Source organism: Oncorhynchus clarkii, unplaced genomic scaffold, assembly GCF_045791955.1.
Source record: "Oncorhynchus clarkii lewisi isolate Uvic-CL-2024 unplaced genomic scaffold, UVic_Ocla_1.0 unplaced_contig_3750_pilon_pilon, whole genome shotgun sequence".
NCBI lineage: Eukaryota > Metazoa > Chordata > Actinopteri > Salmoniformes > Salmonidae > Oncorhynchus > Oncorhynchus clarkii.
Window position 1 is genome coordinate 51,060 of NW_027258530.1, and position 17,691 is coordinate 68,750.

The 17,691-nt window shown below is 37.5% G+C and overlaps 2 protein-coding genes across 2 annotated transcripts; both read left to right on the forward strand.

Annotated features, from left to right (window-relative positions):
- Nucleotides 1-857: 857 nt before the first annotated feature.
- On the forward strand, nucleotides 858-11,426 carry LOC139397194 (vacuolar protein sorting-associated protein 33B). Its single transcript, XM_071144066.1, has 24 exons — nucleotides 858-914; nucleotides 1,893-2,037; nucleotides 2,365-2,445; nucleotides 2,575-2,636; nucleotides 3,358-3,407; nucleotides 4,047-4,114; nucleotides 4,210-4,255; nucleotides 4,342-4,436; nucleotides 4,661-4,765; nucleotides 5,106-5,196; nucleotides 5,392-5,469; nucleotides 5,687-5,760; nucleotides 5,863-5,949; nucleotides 6,208-6,298; nucleotides 6,842-6,916; nucleotides 7,029-7,093; nucleotides 7,483-7,537; nucleotides 7,643-7,689; nucleotides 8,083-8,215; nucleotides 8,910-8,983; nucleotides 10,130-10,231; nucleotides 10,334-10,409; nucleotides 10,539-10,661; nucleotides 11,049-11,426. Exons 2-24 carry the CDS (start codon nucleotides 1,942-1,944, stop codon nucleotides 11,126-11,128), a joined length of 1,854 nt encoding a protein of 617 aa, XP_071000167.1. The 5' UTR covers nucleotides 858-914; nucleotides 1,893-1,941; the 3' UTR covers nucleotides 11,129-11,426.
- A 902-nt stretch (nucleotides 11,427-12,328) lies between these two features.
- Nucleotides 12,329-15,436, forward strand: LOC139397193 (protein regulator of cytokinesis 1-like; the record flags this gene model as incomplete). Its single annotated transcript, XM_071144065.1, has 6 exons — nucleotides 12,329-12,481; nucleotides 12,794-12,916; nucleotides 13,456-13,689; nucleotides 14,166-14,336; nucleotides 14,689-14,838; nucleotides 15,289-15,436. Coding segments are annotated over exons 1-6 (979 nt in total), but the record flags the coding sequence as incomplete, so codon positions are not given.
- Between the last annotated feature and the right edge of the window lie 2,255 nt (nucleotides 15,437-17,691).

Consider the following 17,691-nt stretch of genomic DNA (forward strand, 5'->3'; position numbering starts at 1 on the left):
CATTGACATTTGACCTTCTCTTCTGTGATGCTGTAAGAAGCTCTCTGTATAGAGGAGAGTTCTTTTCTAGCTTGTGTTGCTTTCTCAGGTGGGCTGGCAGTCTTTTGACAACTTCATGATAGCCTGTCATGGGGCAAGGCCTGGAGTGATGGTTGTTTTTAGCCTTGCTGCTGCTGTCACCATGTCTGCTTGATGCTCCGAGACCGAATGTGTTGACTGCAGACTGGGCCTCCTCTCTGGCCCCACTCATGGACCTGCCACAGGTGACGAGGTAGGTGAATGACGGTGACTTGACAGCCATCCACCGGACACCTCTTTCGTCCTCTCCTTTGTGTTTTGTGTTTGTTTTCCTTTCTTTTGAGTCTTTGGTCCACACCTGTAAACATATCATTGACAACAAAGAAGAGAACATGGTTATGATGGAGACGGGTGATGATGTTGGAATTAAGATGAGGAAGGTTTGCTCTGCTAGGGACCTGGTGCATCTAAATGGTCAAAAGAGGATCTTCAGGATAAAGGAAAGAAACATGGTGAGTGCTGGATGCTGCCAACTTGGTATTTGCTTTAAAAAATCCACTTTTCCACCACATTAGTACCAATGATTTTTATATAGCTACATCATTGATAGGTAATAGGGAGAGGCTACTATTGGATAGTTGGTTTCTTTGGGGTCTTTAGTCCGTTGATCTTGGTGGTTTTCAGCAGAAAATTTCACCGTCTGCAACAATATAACCGAATCTGAACTCATAGTAGCAAGTTGCATACTGTAAACAGCAAAGTGCATTGACTAGGTACAGTTCTCCAAACAGTTGTTCTCTCCAGTCATGTCTTGAGATACGGTGCCCTCTATTTACTTGTTCGTAGTGAAACAAAGATTCGCAACATCCCATCCGCACATCCGGAAACAAACCAAGGTAATGTTCATAGCTAGCTAAAATTGATAGAGCATATTTTGTTTATTTTACATTTTATATCGTCTAAATCGTCCAATAACCTATAAGGTAACGGTATATACATTTGGTTTTAATGACTGTCGTCGTCCTTATTGCCATATACAGTTAATCATGGTGTGACTACTAAATCAGCTGATAACTACAGTATGCTAACGTTAGCTCTCGAAAACTCTTCTCTGTATGTTGGTTTTCAGGGTTTCAGGTGTTACACCCGCATTTGTCTCAATGTAAACAAAAATTCGACGCTTTGTTTTAACGTTTAGAAAAGTAAATAATAATCGCGTTCAACCCGGTTTTCGAAACGTATATTTAATTTCAGTGAGAAATAATTTGTTCAAATAAAAAATCTACACTATACTGTAGCTGGCCCTGTTCCACGATTAGCCAAAAGGTTTAGCCCCCTCATTTGAAACTTGTGCCCCTTCAGTTTTTGTTGTAATGTCTCTATATAAAAATATTTAAAAATGATTGAGTGACAGGTTGGCACAAAATCTGTATCTATGCTGCATTGTCAGCACAATAGACAGAGCCCACTGCTGTGTGTGTGTGTGTGTAGGGGCACCTGGTCTCAGATAATTTCTTATTATTTTGTATTTAAATCCGAGACATTCCATTTAGTATGATATGTTATATTTCGTATGGTATGCATTAATTTGTGGATGTCCATCAACCATTTCGTATGATATTTGACAAATTATAATTCATATTATATTTTAGGAATTTGCAAAACATACAATATATTACTAGCGAATTCTAGCTAGGTGGCTAACGTTAGCTAGCTCGTTGTCATTGTGAAGCTACCCACTCTGCAAATAAGTCAATTCAATGTATATTCCACATTGGTTCAACTTAATTTAATTGAAATGACGTGGAAACAGTGTTAATTCAATTAGAGTGTGCCCAGTGGGTAGCCCATCACAGCTGGATTGTATTTTCCAGGGAGGTGAATGGTTGGGCAGGTGTGTCACTCTGTTCCACCTCAGGCCCCATGGCTCACAGTGTCAGGAGAGATGCCCCTGAGCTCCCTGACTTCTCACTGCTCAAGAGGCTGGCCAGGGACCAGCTCATTTACCTACTGGAACAGGTAGTACTACTCCACTCATCTTCCCCCCACTCAGGTTATCAATTGTCTTGTGTCTCAGTATCCACAAGTACTCACACAAGTCATGGATCCTATTAAAGGTGTAAAGCCTGGGTCAGTTTCTCAGACAGTCCTGGTCCTGGACTAAAAATCTGTTTCAATTGAGATTCTATAGGCTTAATCTGTGTCTGGGAAAGCGTCCCTCTATGTTTCTGTAATGTATATTAGTCTCTACTGCTGGTTGCAATCCTAAATTCCTCTTCTGGGTATTGATTAGGTATATTCATCATCATCATCATCATACTGCATTTTTACTCCCCTGGTTTAAAGCTACCTGGGAGGAAGGACCTGTTCATTGAGGCAGATTTGATGAGCCCCCTGGACCGCATTGCTAATGTCACAACACTAAAGGTACATGTCATTGTTATGTTTCTGAATATTGCTGTATACCATATTGATTGCCTGTCCTTACATATATCAGTTTACCAGGTTACAATGAGGTTCAGTCCTATACAATCTTTGTCACCTTTCTCCTTGTAGCAACATGATGTGGACAAGCTTTACAAAGTGGAACACAAACCCATTGTCAGCACCTCAGATCAGTAAGTAGCAAATCCGATTTTAGTTCCATAGATCTGCTTCTCTTTTATTGTCTTGGAGGAACAAGTATCACCGCCATAACAATGTTGTAACACAGCCATAACAATGTTGTAACACAGCCATAACAATGTTGTAACACAGCCATAACAATGTTGTAACACAGCCATAACAATGTTGTAACACAGCCATAACAATGTTGTAACACAGCCATAACAATGTTGTAACACAGCCATAACAATGTTGTAACACAGCCATAACAATGTTGTATAACACCGCCATAACAATGTTGTAACACAGCCATAACAATGTTGTAACACAGCCATAACAATGTTGTAACACAGCCATAACAATGTTGTAACACAGCCATAACAATGTTGTATAACACCGCCATAACAATGTTGTAACACAGCCATAACAATGTTGTAACACAGCCATAACAATGTTGTAACACAGCCATAACAATGTTGTAACACAGCCATAACAATGTTGTATAACACCGCCATAACAATGTTGTAACACAGCCATAACAATGTTGTAACACCGCCATAACAATGTTGTAACACAGCCATAACAATGTTGTAACACAGCCATAACAATGTTGTAACACAGCCATAACAATGTTGTAACACAGCCATAACAATGTTGTAACACAGCCATAACAATGTTGTAACACAGCCATAACAATGTTGTAACACCGCCATAACAATGTGCCTTCCTTGACAGACTATGCTTCCTGATCCGCCCAAGAATAAAAACTATCAAGTGGATATGTGGTAAGTAGAATGGTGGCACCCTGATATTGAAAATCAGCTGATTCATATTGTATGTCATTAAAGTGTAATTCTTGGGATGCCAATGCAGTGAAAGATTAAGTTAGCAACGCTATTCCCTTCCGGAGAAATGAATGACTGTATTACTGTCGTCCCAGACTTTGAAATGCCTTGTCTTTTCTGGATCAGTGGTATTATCGACAGTGCTTCTGGAGTATGTTGTGTTACTGTGCAAACAAAGGCTTCTGATTTAATGTCCTTGATCGGGAAGACAATGAGGGAAATCACTCTGTAATGAGTTTGATTTATTCTTGCTCACAGATCAACTGAAGAAATGCAAAATTTACATGACTAATAATTGCAAAACACTCATTTAAATACATAACACATAATACATTACATAAATAGAATACAGAACACTTGAAACATTACAGGACATTTTTTAGAATGGAAATTGAAATATTAAAATGTGATTGTAAAACCCCCAAAATTGAGTGGGGAAATCATTAAAGAGGTAGAGTTATTATACAGTCTGACAGCAGTGAGTAGAGTGCCGTTTCCCAGGTGGTTTGTATGGGCAGTTATACAGGATGGTTCGTGGCTGTTTCTTATATCCACTGACAAATTGGTTTCTTTTTCCAGATGTGGTCAATGCAGACAAAGCATTTGGGAGATTCAGAAGATACAAGATCATATTTAGCCCTCAGAAGGTGATTATTATGTAGTTATTGTATACTCTCTGCAATAAAACAATGATATTTGTTTTCTTTGCTCATTCTTCTCTCGCTTTCCGTGTCTCTTACAGTTTTATGCATGCGAGAACCTTTTGGAGGAGCAGGGAATCTTTGGTGGTAGGTGTCTTTTGATATTTCATATTCATATTTTGCTATTCCAGATGTTTGAATGTTAACAGACACTTTTTCACTCCCTTGTGAAGATGTGACTACTGACGAGTGGTCATTCTACCTCCTGCCCCTGGACGATGACATCATTAGCTTGGAACTTCCGGAATTCTTCAGAGACTACTTCTTGGTAATGATAGACAGTAGTGCTGATGGGAGCTGTATTTAGGAATATCAGTCCCACTTTATGATGCAAAAATGATGTATTTACATGTAGTTACGTAAGCAGGCACAGTGTAATAACAAATTAGTAACACATTTGGGCATATAACTAACAACCTAGTACTGGGACTAGCGTGGTTATATTCATAGTGCTAATTATTTTGCTAACAAGCATGACCTGTGTGTCCACAGGAGGGAGACCAGCGCTGGGTGAGAACAGCGGGTAGTGCCCTGCATCTCCTACACTCTGTCTACGGCCCCTTCTCTAAGGTGTATGGGATTGGACGATGCTCCAAGGTAAGATCAGCTCAGTACATCAACACTCTTTAATGTACTTTTGTATACCGCAATTCAGCGTTTAGCTGCCTTGTATACTGAATTAAAACAAAGCTAAAATACATCTGGGATTATGATTCTAGATGGTACTGAATGAATGATTTACTATGGGTGCCAGTCTGTTTATGTTTCAGCCAACCAGTCTTTGTCTTGTTCATCAAGGTAGAGCTGTATGTTGTTGAATGCAGACACAGTCAGAAATCAGCACCGGTACAGATGATTTAGATTTTCAAACACCATGATTTAGACGAGATTCATAGAGTATGTGTTAACAGTATGTCTGGTCTCTTGCCCGGTTCAGATGGCATATGAATCGTGGAGAGAGCAGGTGGAGGAGGGGGAACAGAGAGCGCGTCAAGCGGAGATCGGAAATGTGTTTCTCATTGACAGAGGTAGATCTTTCTTGAACTGTGAATCACGGCAGTTGTGACGTTTGTCTTATTTGTTGCTCTCATTTTTTGACATTTTAAATCAGAGTAACGTATGAAAATGTGGATTTGGAATGGAATTCTCCTTTAAGTATAACAATAGGGAGATACTTGTCATAATAATAGCTGATATCATACTAATGCTTTCTCTCTTTGCAGATGTGGACCTTGTGACTCCTCTGTGTTCCCAGGTTGTCTATGAAGGACTTGTCGATGATATTTTCAGAATTAAATGTGGTAAGCAATGATATTTGCTCTGATTACAGTCTCTACTTTGAAATAGCTATACTGCAAATAATGTGGTCTTTATATATTGTGTCCTAGTCAAGGACCACACACACTGAAGCCTCTTATTGCTGTATACCATTACAGTTACAATGCATAAAATGGCATTAAGATCTTATTGCATGTCCATTGTCTGTATGGAATTCTAATCCAGCTCTTTGTCCTATAGGATGTGTGGAGTTTTGTCCAGATGTCACCTCCTCTGACAAGAGTATAAAAGTGATGCTAAACTCTCAAGATAAGGTTGGCCTTTTAGAAGTATAACACGGTTGAATTGATATCATTTCCCCATCACTGGTTTAAGGATGACAGTCTCACTGGAATTTGTGCGTGCTTCTATCTCAGGTTTTTAACGAGATCAGGAACGAGCATTTCTCCCAGGTGTTTGGCTTCCTAAGTCAAAAGGCCCGAAACCTCCAGACTGCATATGATGTGAGTGTTTCATTCTGACCATATTTACATCTATATGGGCCTTTGTGCTTCCAATCTATTTGTTTACCTTTATTTGCTAGGTATGGTAAGCTGATTGACAGCACATTTATAATTTCCAACAATTCCCCCCTGTTGAAGTGTTGCCCTGCGTGGATGCATAATATTTGTCTTAAATGTCCTCTTAGAGCTTTCTTTACATCAAAGAGTAGAAGTTCATGTTTGACGATTATTCATCTCTCTCCGTCTTTGTCATTACAGAAGCGTAGTGGAATGGACATTAAACAGATGAAGACGTTTGTGTCGGAGGAGCTGAAAGGGTTAAAACAGGAGCATCGGCTCCTCAGTCTGCGTGAGTATTGAGTCTCTACTTCCCCAGAGTCAAATTAATTGGTTGAGACCATTTTTATGTCTGCGTGCATTTTGAAGGAAGTTGTTAACTGGTGTTAGCGCAATTTATTTTTTGTTTTTATTTAACTTGGCAAGTCAGTCAAGAACAAATTCTTATTTACAATGACGGGCTACCCCGGCCAAACCCTCCCCTAACCCGGACGACGCTGGGCCAATTGTGTGCCGCCCTATGGGACTCCTGGTCACGGCCGGTTGTGATACAGCCTGGGATCGAACCCGGGTCTGTAGTGATGCCTCTAGCACTGCGATGCAGCCTTAGACCGTCAATGGTAACTGCTAGTATGCTATGAGATACCAAAGACTTTCAGTCATTGCGCTAACACTAGTTAACATTGGCTCGAGAAACTACCTCTAACTTCCTTCATACAGGATGTAGAGACATACAAATGGTATCCATGAGTTCATTAGACTGTGAGGAAGTAGATAAAGGGCTTCATTGCAAAAATCCTGAAGTATCCCTTTAAAAAGACATGTCTCTCTTCAGATATTGGTGCCAGTGAGTCGATGATGAAGAAGAAAACGAAGCAGGACTTCCAAGAGCTGTTGAAGACAGAGCACTGTAATATTACATTACATAGGCTATACTGTACTTTGAGGCATATGTTTTTTCCCCATATGAATCCCATTTCCTGCATTGCATAATAACTGATACTTATTTCCCCACCCGACAGCCTTACTGGAGGGGTTTGAAATCCGTGAATGTATTTCCTACATAGAGGAGCATATCAATAGACAGGTGAGATTGTTTGGAAGATAATGGTACCATAGAAATATAATGAATAGAAAGGGCGTCTCCATTCAAGTCAATGATGTCATAATGGGTGGACTGGCAGCCATTCTGAGTGTACCCATGAGTTTACCAGTCAAATTGCCAGGGGTAGAGCCTCCAAACCCATTCTATTCATTATATTTCTATGAATGCTACATGCATACAGGTAATCATAGTGCTAAATCGGCCAAATAAGATTTATATTACTGGTTGTGTTCATCAATCATCCTGGCACATAATTGTTCCTTTATAACTATAATTGTTCTCTCCAACCACATCAAACTGTAAACCTGGAGGAAGCTATCATCCACCTTATTGTGTTATCATCCACCTTATTGTGTTATCATCCACCTTAGGTCTCTATGGTGGAAAGTATGAGACTCCTTTGTCTGCTGTCTCTCACAGAAAACGGTGAGACTTCACAGAGATGTTTTTTAACCAAACACATGAAAATATAATTTATCTCATGATAAGATTCTTAGTCCTTTTAAATCAGCTGTTTATATTTTCTTTCAGGCCTCCTTCCCAAAGATTATCGGTCATTAAAAGCCCAGTTTCTACAGGTGGGTTCTGGTATCATAAGTATTGTTTTAAATGATATCTAGCACTGGTTGGGAAAAACTGGTTGCAATGATATCAGGCTGACATCTTTTGTGATGTCATGTTGTGTACTAGTTGGGAAGAAAAAACATTTTAGTGACCAGAAAAATATGACCTCTCCCAGTCCCAGATATCTTGACGTTGTCAGGATAAAAGACGTCTATACAACCAACCATTTTACAACCACAAAATGATGACATCCCAGACCAAATGTTGCCCGCTAGTGTGTTACTGTGTAACATTGTCAGTGTAATGTGCATTTAGACTGGATTCCTTCTGTATCTTTGTATTTCCATTGTTGTTTTGTTGGAGCCTTTTCCTTGTTACATAGTTCTGTGTCCTATTTCCTCTCTCAGAGTTATGGCATTGAACACCTACTGACGTTTTCCAACCTGAAGCAGCTAGGCCTGCTGGTGGAGCAGCAGCCTGGAGAGACCCTCACTGTCATGGAGAGCAGAGTGGGCAAACTGGTCAACGACAAAACCGCAGGTCAGATACAGGCTGGTCCCAATACCGTTACTGTATTTAATACAGGCTGGGTCCCAATACCGTTACTGTATTTAATACAGGCTGGGTCCCAATACTGTTACTGTTTTTAATACAGGCTGGGTCCCAATACCGTTACTGTATTTAATACAGGCCGGGTCCCAATACTGTTACTGTTTTTAATACAGGCTGGGTCCCAATACTGTTACTGTATTTAATACAGGCTGGGTCCCAATACTGTTACTATATTTAATACAGACTGGGTTGCAATACTGTTACTGTATTTAATACAGGCTGGGTCCCAATACCGTTACTGTATTTAATACAGGCTGGGTCCCAATACCGTTACTGTTTTTAATACAGGCTGGGTCCTAATACCGTTACTGTATATAACTACTTTGTTTTTTTCCTCGTTTCCTTTCCTGAGTGACCACCACTAGTTGATGAAGTGTCTGAATAGGTTTCTTTAACCTGTCAAGTCATTGTAATAAGGAATTGGGATAAGGAAATTAAGCTAATTAAGAATAGTGAGAGACTGACTGATCTGAACCAAGTGAAGGTACAGTGATTAAAATTTTTGAGACTACTACTAGCCACAAAATATACATCATAGATATACTGTACTTTAGAGTCCTGACAATGACAAGATGCTCTGCAAAATATCAGCACTTGAACCTTTCAACATGTTCTATTTTAGGAAAGCTGACTGATGCCTTCTCCTCCCTGGCCAAGAAGAGCAATTTCCGTGCCTTGGGCAGGAGGCTCAATCTGGTATGTAGTCTTTTAATTTAATTAACAAAGCAATTACCATATTAAAAACATACCCATGTATTGAGTTACTTTAACTTCATGAAATTTCACTAAACATTATAGGGCGGATTCGTGTACACAGATTAAGCCTAATCCTGGATTCTCCATGAAATTTAGTTTTTAGTTCAGGACTAGGCTGGGAAATGGCCAGGAAACTGTGTTTTTAGTTCAGGACTAGGCTGGGAAATGGCCAGGAAACTGTGTTTTTAGTTCAGCACTAGGCTGGGAAATGGCCAGGAAACTGTGTTTTTAGTTCAGGACTAGGCTGGGAAATGGCCAGGAAACTGTGTTTTTAGTTCAGCACTAGGCTGGGAAATGGCCAGGAAACTGTGTTTTTAGTTCAGCACTAGGCTGGGAAATGGCCAGGAAACTGTGTTTTTAGTTCAGGACTAGGCTGGGAAATGGCCAGGAAACGTTGTTTTTAGTTCAGGACTAGGCTGGGAAATGGCCAGGAAACTGTGTTTTTAGTTCAGTACTAGGCTGGGAAATGGCCATAAAACAGGGTCCCAAACGATTTTGGCTGCGACCCGTTTTTGACATAAATAAAAAGTTGACCCCACCATGTCAAAAAACTAATGTTATCAACGGCAAATGTTTACATTTTTGCAATGACAGTCTATTATAAATCAGTCTGACTGTACTTTTGTCAGTATTTCAATCTGAAGGAAATATGGTTTGAAGTGACTAAAATGCACCAGGAAAGAGATCAGAAGATCATCAGACAATAATGTTGTCTGATCTTCAGTTTGATTTAGTGCCTGGTCTTGTCCAGTCTGTTTTAATGAGTCCTGCGTGGCTTGTGGGCATTGTGGAGAGAAACAGAAGATACATACGTGTTCCTGAGAGTCTAATCTTACAGTAATGGGGTCATAATATTTTGTATCTTGAACCATTTAAAAGATTGAGCCACATTTGTAGGAAGAAAACAGAAACCTCTGTATATTACAACGGTATCTAGTGGCTACCGGAGGTTTCTGACAAAACCCTGGTTCTAAGAACCAAGAGCGATTTTCTTTATATATAGTTTGGGAAACACTGCCCTAAATTAACTCCATAACCAAACAGTATTGCAATGAAACCGGATGTCCTTACTATATCTATATCAAGGTGCCCAAGTCAGATGAAGAGTATGACCTCCGTGTCCCTCGAGACATGGCCTATATCTTCAGTGGAGCCTACATTCCTTTGAGCTGCAAACTCATCGAACAGGTAGGTGGACTCCAATATGAATGAACTCATGGATACTAAGACAGAAGTGTGGTTTCAATTAGTGATATAATAAAAAGTATTCCTCTTGTGCTACGTCTGCAGGTATTGGAGCGTGATGGCTGGACAGGGCTCGAGGAAGTCACCCGCATGCTCAACGGACATGAATTTGCAGTCACAGGTAAGACAAGTGGGCTTGACATTCACACTGAAATGTATGTAAAAGGCACTTTTGAATGGTAAGTCCATTGAGGAAAGGGGAACACGCAGAGCATTCCAGTTCTTTATTTTCTCCCCCCCCCCCTCTCAGCAGGGAGTAACGGATCAGACGCAAGGGTGAAGACCGATTCCCAGCGTATCATCCTAGTCATGTTCCTGGGTGGGTGCACCTTCTCAGAGATCTCAGCACTACGCTTCCTGGGCAGAGAGAAAGGTAAGGAAGGCTTTATATTGGGATTCTGGAAGGTGGTGGTACTAGAAATTTAGCAGTGTGCCAATGTAGGGAACAGCAGAAGTCTTGAGAGGTGGACCAGTAACCAGAGGGTTGCCGGTTCGAATCCCAATGCTGACAGGGAAAATGTAGAGGGTGTGAGCTAAGGAAATATATATTCATGCCCCTATTTCTACCTCTATTTCTTCTAGGTTATACATTTATTGTGGTGGCTACATAGTTTACAATACATGTTTTATATAGGTCAAGCGGGTTCTACATAATTACTTTGTACCGTTGAAAAAGAGACCTTGGCTCTCAATTGGGATTCTCGGTAGAAATACAAGTTGAATAAAAGTGGATAATGTGTTCTCTCTATGGTGTTTCTAGGTCTTAAATTCATTGTGGTGACCACAGCTATCACAAACAGTGCCAGACTTCTGGAGTCTATGTTGGACAACCATGCATGAGTCCTGGGGTCTTTCTATCATTGCCAATGGAAGCATCCAGCTTGTGGTCCAAGACATCATGTGGACACATACAGATGACTTTTTGGACAATTTGCATCAACAATATGACAACAAGCTACATGCTTGCACCTGTTATTCAGAGTCTTGTATTGGAAGCAGTCACTGTCTAGGATAGATCTGATTCAGAAAAAAATTGATTGACGTTGGAATATATTCCATCATAGTGCTATACCAACTGCAAAAGGTGTACAAAGAATGTTGTTTTTTGTCCACAGTACAAAATAAATATGATGTTTTATTTGTTGTCTGTGATTTATAATAAATTATATTTATGAATCTTACGATATCAAATACCTGTAGGTAAATAAACAATGACGTCTCTGTACTGTGACATTTGAAAGCATGTCTGTCACTTAAGTCCACGCCCTTGCGCATGCGCACATGGTACCACCATGTCTAGACGATGACATAATGGCCGTCCTCAACCAATGAGAAACAAGACCGCAATTTGATGCATATTTTTGAATCGGACAGAAACGGCTTGACTTGAGAGAGACTTGACACAGGCAAAGCTGAAGGACAGAGATCTGAGGATTTATGAGAAGTTTTGCTGCAAGCTTCAACACAACTGACTTAATTACTGGGACATCACGATGAGGAAGAGGCAAGTGAATTGTATTTGTAAAAAGTATTGCATTTGGCATGCAGAATTGAAATGTCAAGCTAGCTGTTAGCTAACTTAACAGCAGCAGTGTTTTGTGACTAACGTTATACCTAGCTACCTATATAGAAATGGCTAGATTACTGAAGATTATGAGTTTGCTAGCTAAATCAACATTTTAGCAAACGTTAGATGTCAATTTGCCAGGAATGACTAACGTTAGGCAAGACAGTCATTCACAGACTAGGCTGCGAGCACGTTAGCTAACGTTACTGTCTGTAATACCACAGATATAACATATTTGATTGTACTATACTGTAACGTTAACAGTTAACGACTGGGTGTGTCTGCAAAGCTGAATGAAGGATGGACTGCTGTGTGCTATCAATTCAAAGACTGATAAATTACAATAGCAGGACGACATTGACAATAACGTTAATGCTGCAGTGCTGCCCCTTGTCGTTGCCACTTGCAGCGGTCCAGCAAAGTCAAGTAACTTTAACTAGTCATGCCAGTCCAAAAATTAAACCTTTTTATATATGTCCCCGGCCCATTCCAGTGAGGTGCTCGCAGCCGAGTCTGTGGCTTGCCTGAATAAAGCTCTCTGCCACTTGAAGGACATCTGGGAAGAGATAGGAATACCAGAAGACCAAAGACTACAGAGAACCAATGTGGTCAAGAATCACATCAAGGTGAGTCAGAACAAATTGACACTCAAGCATAGAGTGTAATTATTCTCCAAGAAACAACATTCTCAAAGCCGTGACACCTGTCTGTGCACCTGCTGTAGTTAGTTAAATAGCTATTTCTGCTCCAGGGCGTCTGGTGAAGAGCTAGTACAGTAGCTAGCTAACCTACTTTTGAGGGGTGTGTTGCTAGGCTACATCACACCTATGCCCTGCTATAGTCTGCTAAATGTGAGATTTCTATATGTAGCTAATTCACAAGTATGTATTCCTTCCTATATGTGACCTGACTAGTCATTTCTGCACATCTCTCATCAGGGTTTGTTAGACATGATGATAACAGAGGAGGAGTCTCTTAGGACCAGACTGTTGAGCAGCATCGAAGCCTGTCGCAAACAACTGGATACGCTGTGCTTGGAACTGCAGTTACCCCCATTTGAGGTAAGCATCCTAACAGTTTCTAACAGGGTCTGCAAAGTTTTACTAGTATGCAAATGACATAACACATAGAAATATAATGACTGGTGGATAGGGATTCAAATAAATGTCCCACTCAAATTGCCATGGTCTGATTGGCTTTGTCCTTTCTAGTAATTATATTTCTAGGATAAAGCATGTACGGCTTACTATGATGATTTATGGACTTATTGCTGTCCATTTCTTGAAGATGAGTGGATGGAGAAAAAAAGGGCTATTATGGAAAAGAAGGGAATGAGGCCATTCCAGTTTAGATAAGTCCATTTTTGAATTTGAAGATTTCTTTGGATAAGTCTTCCAGGGTTGGGGCCAATTCAGGATGTAAACTGAAATTCTCTTTTTTACTGAATACTCAAAATGTAAATGGCATTAACCCCAACCCTGGTGCCTTCCCTGGGTACAGATCTGGGATCAGTTTCCCCTCCTCAATACTCACCTTAACCAGTAGTGGGGGAAATACAGTGTCTAGGGGCAACTTCACCCAATACCTTTTCTCTCACCAGGAGGAGAGGGGCGTCACCATGCTGCAGCAGGAGAAGGAGATCCGGACCCAGGTGGAGATGTTGGTGAAGGAGCGGACTCAGAGGATGCAGCAGCTGAAGGCCTTGACGGAGCGCGACCAGGACCTATGTGACACTCTGTGTTCGGACCCCTACGCCCTCGACCCTAACGCCGTGCCCTCCCTGGAGCAGCTGGACGGCTTCCGCCAGCACATCGCCAGCCAGACCACAGAGAAGGTGGATAGGGATTTGTAATAAAAGCAGACCCTGGATTCACATACCAGTAGTATTTGTTTAAAAAAACATATAATGTAGCTGCACTTGATTGCGTTTACCTGGCGCAATGGAACTAATGGGATAGTCCCAAAGGAGCAAACCCCATGTGATACATCATGCAGGCTCAATCAAATACTCAAAGGATTTGAAAGAAAACATGTTATTTGAACGTAGATGTGAATGATGGTGCATACTTCCTGCTCCTGGAGAGCTGCTGTTTGTTCTGCCATTTTGTTTCAGCCCGGCATTTATTTGCTGATTCAACTACTCTCTGTCTAGATTCATGATTAGTTGAATTGTTTGTCGTAAAGACAAAAAAGGTTGGCCATTGATTCTGCGCCTCACTTAGAGAAAATAATATTGGGGGGAAAACACTGGTGTAAACTAATATACACATTTGAGGAGATCCCTAACAGCATTTCTCTGTCTGTGGCCAGGAGCGGCGGCGTGCTGAGTTTGTGGGCATCAAGAGGCAGATCATCCTGTGCATGGACGACCTGGACCAGCTGCCAGAGACCAGCTTCGAGAAGGACATCATCTGCGAGGACCAGGAGGCCTTCTGCCTGTCCAAAGACAACATCGCCTCACTCAAACTCCTTCTCGGCCAAGTGAGAATGGAACTAATCCAATATGTTTGAGATGATGGTTTGAGCGATACTTTGCCATGTCTGTGCAGAATGAACAAAGTTGATCTGCTCACCATCACAATACAGTAGAAAACCAGTCGACCTACACGCATTACATTTCTACATTTCAACAATACTGTATCAGTTCATTATCACTTCACTATAGATCATGTAAATATCTTCATTTGCATTTTGTTGCTAATATCTGTCATTGGCCGTGTTCCAGGTCTTTATTGCAGTCGCGCCCCATGTAAAGACAATACAGATGTCCTAGAACGTGCCCATTTCCATAGTGCTCCTTTACTGACCGTCCCGTGTCTGTTGTTCTGTCTAGCTAGAGGAGAGGAAGGCAGAGAACCAGGCGGTGTGTGAGGCTCACAGGGAGAAGATCCAGGAGCTGTGGGACAGACTGCAGGTGCCCCAGGAGGAGAGAGAGCTCTTCTCAGAGCACATGGTCGTCTCCAAGAAGAAGAACCTGGATGCTGTCAGTGAACACACTTAGCTTATGTCCCAAATGGCACCCTAATCCCTTTCTAGTGCACTTATTTTGACCAAAGCCCAATGAACAAATGTTGACCATGTCCCTTACTTTCCTAAATATTCTGAAATAACTGTTTTTATTTCTTTTTGAAAGATAAGCTTGAAATGGGCTTGGTCTAATTGACTCAACAACTTAAAACACATATCTAAGTTTAGCTTTCTTAATGAACCAGAAAGTCAGTAGATGTTTATGATGTTAAAACAAAAAAAGGTTATCTAATTGATCCTGCTTTGTAGTATGTATACCCCTCTGGTTTGTACCCTGGCTAGTCACCATTGTCTCCAGTACTCTATCTGCCATTCTAAAGCTGTTTCTAAACAAGGTCTGTCTATTAATCAAGAAAATGTTAGAATCAAATAACCAAATTGTTCTCTCTTCTTTTACGCACCTCAGTTGGAGGCAGAGGGCAGGCGACTGATGGAGCTCAAACAACTGAACATGCGAAACGTTACTGAAGCCATCCGCTCAGAGATCGCAGTGCTCTGGGAGAAATGCTTCTTCAGCAGTGATCAGCAACAGGCCTTTGTGCCCTATTATAGCAGTAAGTTGGGTTTTAGGGTTTTGATTACAGGTTAAACACAAGCTTTGGTAGACCAATCAATGAATGAAGACTCAGATAAGTCTTTCTAGTGAACAATGTGTTTTATGATTGTTAACTTATTAATCACATACCCGGTGCATCACATACCCAGGCATTTAGTTTTCCCTTTTGAAAAGGCCAAAAAAAAAACTCGATGTGACTTACTGATTTTAATAGTATATAGATTTTAATAGTATATAGATTTTAATAGTACATTTAATAGTATATAGATTTTAATAGTATATTTAATAGTATATAGATTTTAATAGTATATTTAATAGTATATAGATTTTAATAGTACATTTAATAGTATATAGATTTTAATAGTACATTTAATAGTATATAGATTTTAATAGTATATTTAATAGTATATAGATTTTAATAGTACATTTAATAGTATATAGATTTTAATAGTATATTTAATAGTATATAGATTTTAATAGTATATTTAATAGTATATAGATTTTAATAGTACATTTAATAGTATATAGATTTTAATAGTATATTTAATAGTATATAGATTTTAATAGTACGTTTAATAGTATATAGATTTTAATAGTATATTTAATAGTATATAGATTTTAATAGTACGTTTAATAGTATATAGATTTTAATAGTACGTTTAATAGTATATAGATTTTAATAGTACATTTAATAGTATATAGATTTTAATAGTATATAGATTTTAATAGTATATTTAATAGTATATAGATTTTAATAGTATATAGATTTTAATAGTATATTTAATAGTATATAGATTTTAATAGTACATTTAATAGTATATAGATTTTAATAGTATATAGATTTTAATAGTATATTTAATAGTATATAGATTTTAATAGTATATAGATTTTAATAGTATATAGATTTTAATAGTATATAGATTTTAATAGTATATAGATTTTAATAGTATATTTAATAGTATATAGATTTTAATAGTATATAGATTTTAATAGTATATAGATTTTAATAGTATATTTAATAGTATATAGATTTTAATAGTATATTTAATAGTATATAGATTTTAATAGTATATAGATTTTAATAGTATATAGATTTTAATAGTATATAGATTTTAATAGTATATTTAATAGTATATAGATTTTAATAGTATATAGATTTTAATAGTATATAGATTTTAATAGTATATTTAATAGTATATAGATTTTAATAGTATATTTAATAGTATATAGATTTTAATAGTACATTTAATAGTATATAGATTTTAATAGTATATAGATTTTAATAGTATATAGATTTTAATAGTATATTTAATAGTATATAGATTTTAATAGTACATTTAATAGTATATAGATTTTAATAGTATATTTAATAGTATATAGATTTTAATAGTACATTTAATAGTATATAGATTTTAATAGTACATTTAATAGTATATAGATTTTAATAGTATATTTAATAGTATATAGATTTTAATAGTATATTTAATAGTATATAGATTTTAATAGTATATAGATTTTAATAGTATATTTAATAGTATATAGATTTTAATAGTATATTTAATAGTATATAGATTTTAATAGTATATAGATTTTAATAGTATATAGATTTTAATAGTATATTTAATAGTATATAGATTTTAATAGTACATTTAATAGTATATAGATTTTAATAGTATATAGATTTTAATAGTATATAGATTTTAATAGTATATTTAATAGTATATAGATTTTAATAGTATATAGATTTTAATAGTATATTTAATAGTATATAGATTTTAATAGTACATTTAATAGTATATAGATTTTAATAGTATATAGATTTTAATAGTATATTTAATAGTATATAGATTTTAATAGTATATAGATTTTAATAGTATATAGATTTTAATAGTATATAGATTTTAATAGTATATAGATTTTAATAGTATATAGATTTTAATAGTATATTTAATAGTATATAGATTTTAATAGTATATAGATTTTAATAGTATATAGATTTTAATAGTATATTTAATAGTATATAGATTTTAATAGTATATTTAATAGTATATAGATTTTAATAGTACATTTAATAGTATATAGATTTTAATAGTATATAGATTTTAATAGTATATAGATTTTAATAGTATATTTAATAGTATATAGATTTTAATAGTACATTTAATAGTATATAGATTTTAATAGTATATTTAATAGTATATAGATTTTAATAGTACATTTAATAGTATATAGATTTTAATAGTACATTTAATA

Coding starts and splice junctions, on each gene's coding strand:
- LOC139397194 (XM_071144066.1), top strand. CDS start 1,942: ATGGCTCACAGTGTCAGGAGAGATGCCCCTGAGCTCCCTGACTTCTCA. Junction 7,538..7,642: donor GCTGTCTCTCACAGAAAACG/GTGAGACTTCAC, acceptor ATTTTCTTTCAG/GCCTCCTTCCCAAAGATTAT. Junction 10,232..10,333: donor GCTGCAAACTCATCGAACAG/GTAGGTGGACTC, acceptor CTACGTCTGCAG/GTATTGGAGCGTGATGGCTG.